General features: G+C 42.1%; 1 protein-coding gene across 4 annotated transcripts in view; it reads left to right on the top strand.

The window, feature by feature from the left end:
- cfap91 (cilia and flagella associated protein 91) overlaps nt 1-13,140 on the top strand; it is a 98,276-nt gene that overhangs the window by 17,802 nt on the left and 67,334 nt on the right. For 3 of the 4 annotated variants that reach the window (XM_063049850.1, XM_063049852.1, XM_063049851.1), the window contains 2 exons: nt 9,741-9,898; nt 12,817-12,900. In XM_063049850.1, the coding sequence (XP_062905920.1) occupies nt 9,741-9,898; nt 12,817-12,900 (242 nt within the window). The remainder of the gene's footprint in view (nt 1-9,740; nt 9,899-12,816; nt 12,901-13,140) is intronic. The other variant, XM_063049854.1, reaches the window with a different exon arrangement.

The following is a 13,140-nucleotide window of genomic DNA, read 5'->3' as shown; positions in this document are numbered from 1 at the left end:
TCCTGATGGGAGATGGAAGTATATAAGGACTGGACATCCATGGTGAAAATAAAGCGGTGGGGGCCAGGGAACTTAAAATCATCGAAAAGTTTAAGAGCGTGAGAAGTGTCACGAACATAGGTCGGAAGGGATTGAACAAGGGGTGATAAAACAGTGTCGAGGTATGCAGAAACGAGTTCGGTGGGGCAGGAGCAAGCTGAGACAATAGGTCGGCCAGGACAGGCAGGTTTGTGGATCTTGGGTAGGAGGTAGAAACGGGAAGTGCGGGGTGTGGGAACTATAAGGTTGGTAGCAGTGGATGGGAGATCCCCTGAGCGGATAAAGTCGTTGATAGTGTGGGAGACAATGGCCTGGTGCTCCTTAGTGGGGTCACGATCGAGGGGTAAATAAGAGGAGGTATCCGCGAGTTGTCGCTGTGCCTCGGCAAGGTAGAGGTCAGTACGCCAGACTACAACAGCACCCCCTTTATCAGCGGGTTTAATAATAATGTTAGGATTAGTGCGGAGGGAGTGGAGAGCAGAGCGTTCCGAAGGAGTGAGGTTGGAATGGGGACAAGGTGTGGTGAAGTCGAGACGGTTGATGTCCCGTCGGCAGTTGGCAATAAAGAGATCCAGAGCAGGTAGAAGACCAGAGCGGGGTGTCCATAAAGAAGAGGAGGGTTGAAGACGAGAGAAGGGGTCATCGGTGGGGGTGGAAGAGTCCTTGCCGAAGAAGTAGGCTCGGAGACGGAGACGGCGGAAGAAAAGTTCCGCATCGTGGCGAACACGGAACTCGCTGAGGTGTGGGCAAAGGGGGACAAACGTGAGGCCCTTACTGAGAACAGAGCGTTCTGCCTCCGACAGTTGAAGGTCGGAGGGGATGGTAAAGACCCGGCACGGATGAGAGCTGGGATCAGAGGGGGGAGCGGGGAGGCTGGTGGTGTCAGTGGAGAGGGGAGGGTTGGGGTGAGAGGAAGATGGAGCCTCTGAGGACCCAGGAGTTGACGGTGGGATCTGAGGAAGACGGGGCTGCGGAGTGGTGGTGGGGGAAGGGGAGACGGGAGTCACAACAGCAGCACATAAAGACCCGTAAAGAACATAAAGAACAACACCTTATATTCCGTCTGGGTAGCCTCCAACCTGATGGCATGAACATTGACTTCTCTAACTTCCGCTAGGCCCCACCTCCCCCTCGTACCCCATCTGTTACTCATTTTTATGCACACATTCTTTCTCTCACTCTCCTTTTTCTCCCTCTGTCCCTCTGAATATACCTCTTGCCCATCCTCTGGGTCACCCCCCCCCCGTCTTTCTTCCCCGACCTCCTGTCCCATGATCCTCTCGTATCCCCTTTAGCCTATCACCTGTCCAGCTCTCGGCTCTATCCCTCCCCCTCCTGTCTTCTCCTATCATTTTGCATCTCCCCCTCCCCCTCCAGCTTTCAAATGTCTTACTAACTCTTCCTTCAGTTAGTCCTGACGAAGGGTCTCGGCCTGAAACGTCGACTGCGCCTCTTCCTATAGATGCTGCTTGGCCTGCTGCGTTCACCAGCAACTTTGATGTGTGTTGCTATAGTTTCTAAGGTTGTCAGATAAGATGAGCTTAGCATTATTTGTCAGATGAACATTGAAACAAAGTGAAATACATTGTTTTAATCAAATTAAATTAGCAACTATGCTGGGAGCAACCTGTAAGTGACACATACTTATGGTGCTAACATAGCATGCCCACTTCTCACTAGCCCTAACCCTAACCCTATGTCTTTGGAATGTGGGAGGAAGCTGGAGTACCTGGAGGAAATCCTTGCGGTCAATGGAAGAACATACAAAAAGTGGAAATTAAACCCTAAACAGTGATCATTGGCTCTGTAAGGTGATTGCACTAACCACTCTACTACGGTAGCGATTGTCCAGTCATTCGGACAGTTGGAAACTGAGAAAAAAGCTAAAAGGGCAGATAGAGGCTGATATCAATCACAAGCAACATAAAAGTTGAGAAAAATGGGCCTGTGAGATATGCCCAGCAAGCTAGGCTATGCTTAGAGTGAGGGAGAGAGATACTTTATTGATCCCAAAGGAAATTAGTGTCTTAGTGGCATTACAAGTGCACAGATATACAAATATTAGAAGAGAAGTAAGAAAGAATAAAAAAGTTACCTCAAACAGTTTAACAGGAGAGGGTCATTACTTCTTTCGGCTATAGGTCGACTCATTATAGAACCTAATGGCCAAGGGTAAGGATTACCTCATAGCGTTCTTTGGAGCAACACGGTTGTCTTAGTCTATTACTAAAAGTGCTCCTCTGTTCAGCCAAGGTGGCTTGCAGAGGGTGAGAAACATTGTCCAGAATTGCCAGGATCTTCCGTAGGGTCCTTTGTTCTACCACAGCCTCCAGTGTGTCCATTTTGACTCCAATAACAGAGTCAGCCTTTCTAATCAGTTTATTGAGCCTGCTGGCATCACCCATGTTTATGCCATTGCCCCAGCACACCGCTGCATAGCAGATTGTACTGGTGACAACAGACTGGTAGAACATGTGAAGGAGAGGCATGTATACTCCAAAGGGCCTTAGTCCCCACAGGAAGCAGAGGCGACTCTGGCCCTTCTTGTACACAGCCTCTGTGTTGGTGCTTCACTCAAGTCTGTCATCCAGATGCACCCCCAGGTATTGTAGGTCCTCATCACATCCGTGTCCCCACCATCAATAGTAACAGGGAACAGTGCAGGCTTAGTCTTCCTAAGGTCCATCACCCCATCTCCTTTGTCTAACTGATACTGAGCTGCACCACTTGACAAAGTCCTCCACTGGGGACCTATATTCATCCTCCCATCCACCCTATGGAGGAAAACAAAAGCTAAGCCATTTACACAGGTGGTTGATTTGCAGCAGAAATGGCTGATTTCACAATCCATGAAAACTGGGTTACCATATAGAAAGGTATAGGCAGAAAACAGGCCCATCAGCCTACTGAATCTGGATTGACTATCACCCACCCATTTACACTAACCTTGTGTTAATGCCATTTAAAAAAAATTCTCCCTACTTTCTTGTCAACTTTTGCTAGTTTCAACCATCCTCCTCCAGATTCTACACACCTTCAAATTAGGGGCATTTTATAGTAGCCAGTTAACCTCAAGACTACCTCATCTTTGGGACATGGAGGAAAGCAGAGTGTTTGGAGGAAACTCGCACAGTCAGAAGAAGAACATGCAAACTCCACACCGACAGCTCCTAAGATCAGGATTGAACCCAGATTTCTCAGGCTGTGGGATATTGGCTCAATCAGATATCCTGCTATGCTACCTAGGGAAGGACAATGTTTCTGATGGTGGAATTCTAACCTTGCGCTGTGCCAGAGGGGGAGGTATGAAAGCAAGGATGTGGGAAATAGTTAAGAAGTGGTCATGATCTTGTAGCTATCATAGTTGTGGGATGCCATGGTCCAGTAGAAGGGAGAGGATCTCAAAGGAACCTGTATGGAAATGTTTGTAATTTGAAAACATGTAATCATGATGGAAGGAGTGGGAGAATGGAATGAAGTAGTTACAGGAAGCAGGGTGAAAGAGGTATAGTTGAGATAGTGATGAGAGTAGGTCTGAGATTAATGTATACTGCTAGCCTATCTCCTGAAAGGGAGACAGGGATCCTGTAGGGAAAGGAAGACATAGATTATGTGAAGTTTTGCATGACAGCAAGAAAGAACAGCAAAGGAGTCTTTTATATATCAAAAAAAGAGTTGAGGGCGGGTGGCAGAACAGGATTAAAACAAATATTGATCCACATAACCCCATTTAAAAAAAAAAATAGATGTGAACTTGGCCTATGAGTATTTCCACAACTGTGTCTTTGACCGAAAGATCCAGAGCTGATTCATGGACTCTGAAATTTTAAACCTTTGCTGCCAATTTCCACCCTGCTTTCACCTTCATGTATTCTGTCTTTGACAATACCATTCCCTTTCTTGGTGACCTTGTACACATTTCAAGGAATAGGCTAATGACTAATATCCATTACAAACTTGCAAAGCCATCTCAACAATACTTCCTTCCACCCTGTCTCCTCTAAGGACTCCATTCCATTCTTAGTTCATCTGTCTCCAGCATATTTGCTCAAGTGATAGGATTTTCCATGCAGGTGCCTTGCCTCTGAGTTGTGCTAGCTTATAAAATCTCATATTATAAGTAATATTGTAAATATATTGTTTAATTAAACATTTTTGTTTACGTGATTCATTACGGGTTATATGTAAAGGTATGTGAATGGCATACGTCATTATGCCAGCATGTCATACGTGCATGCCTTCAGAAGTAAAAACAAAGTAGACATATTTATCCTTGGGGCTCCTAAACTTTTCTTTTGATGAGTTTATGGAGTTACAAAACATAACGGTGGTGATGAGTAAGTTTAAAAAGAACCTGAGATGACTACCTGCCTATTGAAGTGCAGCATGTTTTCCTTCAAAGGCGAGAGAAAGACATTCGAGTTTTTAAAAAAATGCAGCACATTTCCTTTTTCTTTGCAAGGGGAGAGAGACAGTTGAGTTTTTTAAAAAAAGGCAGAAAACTAACAAAATTCATGGACCCATAAACTGAGTACTGTGTGATAACAAATAAATAAGCAGAAATGGCTGGCTACATCAGAAAGATGGACGTGTTCAACTGCATTAAAGATAACTGGGGTTGTATACTGAATGGATTTAGCAGTATTTTAAAGCAAATGGAATAGCCAAAGAGAAACTATTTTGCTGAGTGCAATTGGTGGAAAAGCATACAGTTTGCTTAGAAGTTTGACTGTTCCAACCAAACCAGCCGAAAGTAGCTTTGCTGCTATTGTGAACATAATACAGGAACAATTAGACCTGAAACTATCGTTGATAGCAGAACACTTTAGATTTCACAAGCGGAATCAAAAGGAACAGAAATCCATTTCAGTTTACATGGCTGAATTGAAGAAGTTGAGCATTGTCAGTTCAGTGATGGACTTGATGCACTGAGAGATTGTTTAGTTTGTTGAATCTTACAAAAAAAAAGCATTCAAAAACTTCTCCTAACTGAAACACAACTCATTTAAATGAGCACTTGAAATCGCTGTATCAATGGAAACAGACATATAATTGAGTTACAGTCAGGAATGAAAGTGAGTGTAAACAAAATTGCAGGTTTAAAGGCAAAACTTGCAGAAAATGCAACGAAGTAGGAGACATACACAGTGTATGTCAGGCAGAAAAAAATAAATGGACTGCACAGAGAAGAGAGAAATCTTAAAGTCAAGTTGCAGTTTCAAAAAGAGCACTAATCTGCATGCTGTTCACAGAAAATCTGATAATGAAGAGAGTGATACAGCACTGCATAGCCTTGAGATTTACAATGTGAAAACTAGCATGAGACAAGCAATATAGCTTATACCAGAAATGAATGGGAAATTAATTAAAATGGAATTGGACATTGATTCGGCTGTTTCAGTTATTCCACAAAATAAGTTTTAACGGCATATCAGATATATTGAACTGAAGTCTGCAGACATTCAACTTAGAACTTATACTGGAGAAAAGATGACTCCTGGGGAAATGACATTCATAACTGTGAAATACAACAGCCAACAAGCCACATTGGGCTTGTATGCAGTTAAAAACAGGAGGGCCAGCGTTGTGGGGTCATAAATGGCTGAGACAACTACAGCTTGATTGGTGATCCATCCACCATTTGCATGCCACCCTGAAATAGTCAACTGAAAGCAAATTGAGAAAGATACTGGATGATGCCACAGCAATGTTCAATGATAACTTTGGACTTTTACCGCTGTACCATTGAGAGCATACTCACCAACTGCATCTCAGTGTGGTATGGCAATTGTCCCATATTGGACCACAAAGCACTCCAGCATGTGGTGAAAACTGCCCAGCGGATTATCGGCACCCAATTGCCCACCATTGAGAACATCTACCATAAATGCTGCCTGGGCAGGCCGAAAAGCATTATCAAGGATGCATCTGACCCTAACCATGAACTTTTTACTCTCCTCCCATCCGGTAGGTGAGACAGGAGCCTCCACTCCCGCACCAGCAGGCATAGGAAGAGCTTCTTCCCTGAGGCTGTGACTCTACTGAACCTCACATCACAGCGCTAAGCAGTATTGCACCCATATTGTACTGTCTCAGTACTTTTATATTTGTGTGCTGTAGCACTTGCTTTTCATTTGCAGTTATTTTAGAGTGGTGGGAGTGTGGAATGAGCTGTCAGATGAAGTGGTAAATGCAGGCTCACTTCTAACATTTAAGAAAAACTTGGACAGGTACATGGATGAGAGGTGTATGGAAGGTTATGGGCCAGTTGTAGGTCAGTGGGACTAGGCAGAAAAATGGTTTGGCACAGCCAAGAAGGGCCAAAAGGCCTGTTTCTGTGCTGCAATGTTCTATGGTTCTATTTTGTAAATAACACCATTCTTTGCATTTCTGATTAGATGCTAACTGCATTTCATTGGCTTTGTATCTGTCCTTGGCACAATGACAATAAAGTTGAATCTAATCTAATCTAAAACTCACAACACATCAAGGGTAATATAGTGTTAAATGGAAATACCACACACAAGTTTTACCAAGCCCATCCTGATCCTTATACCATCCATGATAAAGTAGCCAGTGAGCTGGATCACATCGGGGCTGGAGGAATTCTTTCCAAGGTTGAGTGGAGCCCATGGGCAATGCCAGTGCTCCCAGAAGCCAAGAAGGATGGGTGTGTCAGGAAGTGTGGAGATTTTAAGATCACCATCAAACCAGTACTGAAAGTAGATCATAACCCTTTGCCCAGGATAGAAGGTCATCTTTGCAAACCTTTCTGGAGGAAAGCACTTCAGCAACGTAGACTTAGCTGAGACCTACCTACAGATAGAGATGGAAGAAGGGTCCAAAAGGTTTCTCACCAGAAACACTCACAGTGGGCTTTATCACTATATTAGGTTTATTTCTGGGGTAACATCTGCACCCGCACCCTGGCAGAAAACTGTGGAGCAGGTGCTACAAGGCTGCTCAGATACTCAGTAGTATTCGGATAATATTGCTGTTACCAGTGAGGATGACAAGGAACAGCTCCAAAACTTCAAGACATTGTTAAAAATTGGAAGACGATGAGCTCAGAGGAGAACATAGCAAATGTGAATTCTTTAACCAAGCACTCACTGTGGTCACACCATTGATGCACAAACATTACACAAATAAGAAAATTCAAGCTGTGGTGGATTCCCAAAGCCAGTGGATATGTCACAGTTGCAGTCCTTTTTTTGGATTTATCGATTATTATAACAGGTTCCTGCCAAACATGGCTATTGTGGTCCACCTCTTGAACTCAATACTATAGATTGGGAAGAAATGGCAATGGACAAAGCAGTGTGGGGTGGCTTTTCAAAAAGTAAAGTAAATGGTGTCGTCAAACACTACTCACACGTTATGATTCACATCGTTCGGTGAAGCATGCTTGTGACCCCTTGCCTTATGGTATAGGTGCAGTCTTGTCTCATGTTATGAGTGATGGAAATGAAAGCCTTTGCAACACACTTCCATACCGCTGTAGAAAAAAATTACACACAGATTAACAGAGAGGCATTAAGTCTGGTTTGGGGTGTAAAAAGTTTTAACCAATACTTGCATGGGAGAGAGTTTACTCGGATTACAGATCATTAACCACTAGAGTCCCTTTTCAATCCATGGAAGGATGTTCCACTAACAGCAGCAGCACAAATGCAGAGATGGGCTCTGTTTCCTGGAGGACACGATTAAAAGGTCAAATTCAAGAGGACATCATAGAAGTGCTGATGGATTGTCCTTGTTTACCTTTGGAAAAGGAAGTACCTGAAAATTTACAAAAGAGGACACTCTTCTTGATGTACTCTCCCTAATGCAAATCGAAAGTCTCCCTATTATGGCAGAGATGATCTAAACGGAAACCAGAAAAGACCACACGCTGTCTCAGGTCTACATGACAACCCAAAATAGCTGGTATTGCTATGTGAGGTCGAAATTTCAGTTTCCCCATTTTACCCAGCAATGGGATGAACTTGCCCTTGATGGGGGTTGCCTTATGTAGGAATTAAGAGTTGTTGTTCCATCCAAGCTGAGAGCTAAAGTGCTAGAAGAGGTACATGCTGGTCATCTAGTCTTGGTCAAAATGAAAGTGTTGGATCGAAGCTTTGTCTGGTGGTCTGGAACAGATCAGGCAGTTTGCCATGCACGGTTCAGGATGCCAACACATCCAAAAGAAAGGTAGATAGAGTCAACTCCTGTAGTCACAATAGAGGAGGCTCCAGAACCTGAGATTGTTCACAACCACGTTTCTCCTTCCAAGCAAAATGACCCCCCTTGTCAGGAAAGACATTATTCAAAGTACATTTATTATCAAAGAATGCTTAAATTATACAGCTTGGGATTTGTTTGCTTATAGGCATTCACAAAACAAGGAACTCTAAAAACCCAGTTAAAAGAAATAAAGACCAATCCCCAAAGTGCACAGAGAAAGAGACAAAATAAAGACAAATCATGCAAACAATAGAAGCGAGCAACAACAACAGCATTCCAAACCAAATCCCTGGAGCAGTTTGGAGTAGGCCCAAAGCCTCAGTATTCAGTTAAGCATATTAGCAGGGCAAGTCACCACAACGTTTGCAGACATGAAGCACAGCAGTCAGGGGCAGTCTCACAGCCTTAGTATTGCGGAGAGAAGCGCTCCCGTTCTTTCTGGTCCAGCATTTAAATTACTCCACAGGAGTAAAAAAAATCCTCCACAGTGATTAAATCTTTAGGCCTGAATGGGACAAGTTAAAATATACTATGTTGTGGATGTCTATATAGTAGCTGTATTACATAGTATACTGTGTATGTGTATATATAAGATGACTAGAGAGCAATACGTATTTGATTGAGATGCATTCTATACTGAGTTGAACTTTATAGCTAAGTTGTATACTTAATATTTCAATAATTGAGTAATATTGCAAATATAATTAAGCATTCCTTATTGTTTACATTCATTACAGTTATATGTAAAAGTACATGAATGGCATATGTCATTACAGCACCAATTCATAGGTGCGTGCCTCACTGAATGTGTGGGCACGTGGCCAAGTGGTTAAGGCATTGGACTAGCTACCTGAAGGTCGTGAGTTTGAGCCCCAGCCGAGGGAACGTGTTGTGTCCTTGAGCAAGGCACTCAATCACACATTGCTCTGCGACGACACTGGTGCCAAGCTGTATGGGTCCTAATGCCCTTCCCTTGGGCAATATTTGTCTCGCGGAGAGGGGAAACTTACAGCATGGGCAACTGCTGGTCTTCCATACAACCTTGCCCAGGCCTATGTCCTGGAGAGTGAAGACTTTCCAGGCGCAGATCCATGGTCTCGCAAGACTAACGGATGCCCTTCAGATGCCTTACTGAAGTAAAAACAAAGTAGACATGTTTGTTCCTGAGGCTCCTATGTTTTTCTTTTGATTAGTTTATGGAGTTACAAAACATAACAATCTCTACAATACTACTGGCAGATAGAATGTAACAATAAACTAAGCTACTGAATTATATGCCACAAATTATTCATTTTACTAAGCAAAATAATTTAGACAATAGAAATAACTGAATGCTGAGATCTTACAAAGCATACAAAAGCTCACCATATTGATTGCTTCAGTAATTTATTAACATACAGTATATATTTGTATCAGCATGTAGTTTAAGTTGACCTCTAGGCATCTAGATTTCATAAATTCTCTATTTCTTCCAGAAAAAAATACCTGAATATAACAGCATGTTCAGTAATTTACAACATTTCCCAAGGTATTTTCTGCAACTGGACCACAACAACCCAGTCCCAAAGTTTATTGATCAACGTTGGAGAGGATATGAAGAGAAAAGACAAGATGCCATCAAGCAATTGGCAAAGTAATTGCTACTTTCTTTTGAAATGACCTAAATGGTCTATCTAATATATACATTGTTATTAGTAAACAATAAACAATTTGAAAAAAATCAGTTACTCAAATTGTTTTAACAATGTATCAGAATTATATTTCTGTTCATGCTATGTATTTATTTTAAATTATAAAATATGATTTTGATGAAATAGTTAAACAGAAAAACCTACAGCACAATACAGGCCCTTCGGCCCACAAAGCTGTGCCAAACATGTCCTTACCTTAGAAATTACCAAGGGTTACCCATAGCCCTCTATTTTTCTAAGCTCCATGTACCTATCCAGGAGTCTCTTAAAAGACCATATCGTATCTGCCTTCACCACCGTTGCCGGCAGCCCATTCCACGCACTCGCCACTTTCTGCATATATAAAAAAAACTTACCCCTGACATCCCCTCTGTACCTACTTCCAAGCACCTTAAAACTGTGCCCTCTTGTGCTGACCATTTCAGCCCTGGGAAAAAGCCTCTGACTAGCCACATGATCAATGCCTCTCATCATCTTATACACCTCTATCAGGTTACCTCTAATCCTCTGTTGCTCCAAGGAGAAAAGGCCGAGTTCACTCAACCTATTCTCATAAGGCATGCTCCTCAATCCAGGCAACATCCTTGTAAATATCCTCTGCACCCTTTCTATGGTTTCCACATCCTTCCTGTAGTGAGGTGACCAGAACTGAGCACAGTACTCCAAGTGGGGTCTGACCAGGGTCCTATATAACTGTAACATTACCTCTCGGCTCCTAAACTCAATCCCACAATTGATGAAGGCCAATGCACCATATGCCTTCTTAACCACGGAGTCAACCTGTGCAGCAGCTTTGAATGTCCTATGGACTTGGACCCCAAGATCCCTCTGATCCCCCACACTGCCAAGAGTCTTGCCATTAATACTGTATTGTGCCATCATAGTTGACCTACCTAAATGATCCACCTCACACTTATCTGGGTTGAACTCCATCTGCCACTTCTCAACCCAGTTTTGCATCCTATCAATGTCCTGCTGTAACCTTTGATATCCCTCCACACTATCCACAACACCTCCAACTTTTGTGTCATCAGCAAATTTACTAACCCATCCCTCCACTTCCTCATCCAGGTCATTTATAAAAATCACAAAGAGTAGGGGTCCCAGAACAGATCCCTGAGGCACATCACTGGTCACTGACCTCCATGCAGAATATGACCTGTCCACAACCACTCTTTTCCTTCTGTGGGCAAGCCAATTCTGGATCCACAAAGCAAGGTCCCCTTGGATCCCATGCCTCCTTACTTTCTCAATAAGCCTTGCATAGGGTACCTTATCAAATGCCTTGCTGAAATCCATATACACCACATCTGCTGCTCTACCTTCATCAATGTGTTTAGTTACATCTTCAAAAAATTCAATCAGGCTCATAAGGCGTGACCTGTCTTTGACAAAGCCATGCTGACTATTCCTAATCATATTATGCCTCTCCAAATGTTCATAAATTCTGCCTCTCAGGATCTTTTCCATCAACTTATGAACCACTGAAGTAAGACTTACTGGTGTATAATTTCCTCCCATGGTAGCCTGGGGTACTTCTCGTCCAGTCCTGGTGACTTATTCAACTTGATGCTTTCCAAAAGCTCCATCCTCTTTCTTAATATCTACATGCTCAAGCTTTTCAGTCCACTGTAGGACATCCCTACAATCGCCAAGATCCTTTTCCATAGTGAATACTGAAGCAAAGTACTCATTAAGTACCTCTGCTATCTCCTCCGGTTCCATACACACTTTTCCACTGTCATACTTGATTGGCTGTATTCTCTCACATCTAATCTTCTTGCTCTTCGCATACTTGTAGAATGCCTTGGGGTTTTCCTTAATCCTATCCACCAAGGCCTTCTCATGTCCCCTTTTGGCTGTCCTAATTTTTTTCTTAAGCTCCTTCCTGCTAGCCTTATAATCTTCTAGATATCTATCATTACCTAGTTATTTGAACCTTTCATAAGCTTTCCTCCTTGACTAGATTTACAACAGCCTTTGTATATCACAGTTCCTACCATCCTTTCCCTGTCTCATTGGAACATACCTATGCAGAACTCCATGCAAATATCCCCTGAACATTTCCCTGAGAACATCTGTTCCCAATTTATGCTTCCAAGTTCCTGCCTGTTAGCCTCATATTTCTCCTTACTCTAATTAAACGCTTTCCTAACATGTCTGTTCCTATCCCTCTCCAATGCCGTATTAAAGGAGATAGAATTGTGATCACTATCTCCAAAATGCGCTCCCACTGAGAGACCTGTTAAGTGTGGCTGTTTTTCACATTCCCTATTTTGTATCAATAAAGCTGATTCACACTTGGCATGTATGAAAGGCTCGATCCTCCCTACAGTATACACCATTCTTCGGTGAAGTGTGTGTAGTTGATGGGGGTGTATTATGTATGTGCAAATTACATTATGATATTAGGAAACCCCAACTTAATTTCAAAAGAGAATAAGAGGGAGCTCAATTAACATTAGAAAATCATTAAGTACTACAGAGATTTTGTCAGGTCAACTAAGTGCTTAGATTGTTTAATTGAACTGTTCAAGGTGTTAGATTTATGCTGGGTGGAATGGCTTAGCATATTTTCTTATCTCTGAGACCCAAATTTGTGCAGAGCTGTGTTACAGTATCTTGTAAAGACTCTGTGAGAAGTGAAGCAGTTTAGAATATAAAGCAACAATTCAGCAAGAATATTTTAAAGAGCTGACCTAAGTGAATATTTTAACAAGATTTATTAAGTACATCATTACTTATTTCCCTTTATTGAATTTCTTTGCTTTTATTTTACCTTTTTTTTGTTTTTGCAACCAGAAGTGAAAAGGTAATTGAAACTTGTGATAAAGTATATATATATATTTGCTTTCTTCAGATATGACTTGTCTCTTAAAATGCAAATCCAAGCGCCACTGGATCCAGATGTGTGTGGCAGAGACCGATACAAGTATTTCACAAGGTAGGTTACCTGAAAAGATACACTTTCGGTTGCCAATATACTTGCAAAATTTGGCATGACTAATTGTTACTTTTTACTTTTTTTGGCTTGACTTATTGATAATTTGAATGAAATTGTGCTGTTCTAATTACTGGATAATTCTGGATTTTTTTAGTATCACTTCCTTCCACCCCAATGTTTGTTTCTCATTCAATTCCAGGTTATTGAAAGCAATGTCATTTAATTTTAATTTTGCAGTTC

Source organism: Mobula hypostoma, chromosome 6 (assembly GCF_963921235.1).
Source record: "Mobula hypostoma chromosome 6, sMobHyp1.1, whole genome shotgun sequence".
Classification (NCBI taxonomy): domain Eukaryota; kingdom Metazoa; phylum Chordata; class Chondrichthyes; order Myliobatiformes; family Myliobatidae; genus Mobula; species Mobula hypostoma.
The sequence above is the reverse complement of the archived record's forward strand: the minus strand, read 5'-3'. Positions and strand labels throughout refer to the sequence as shown.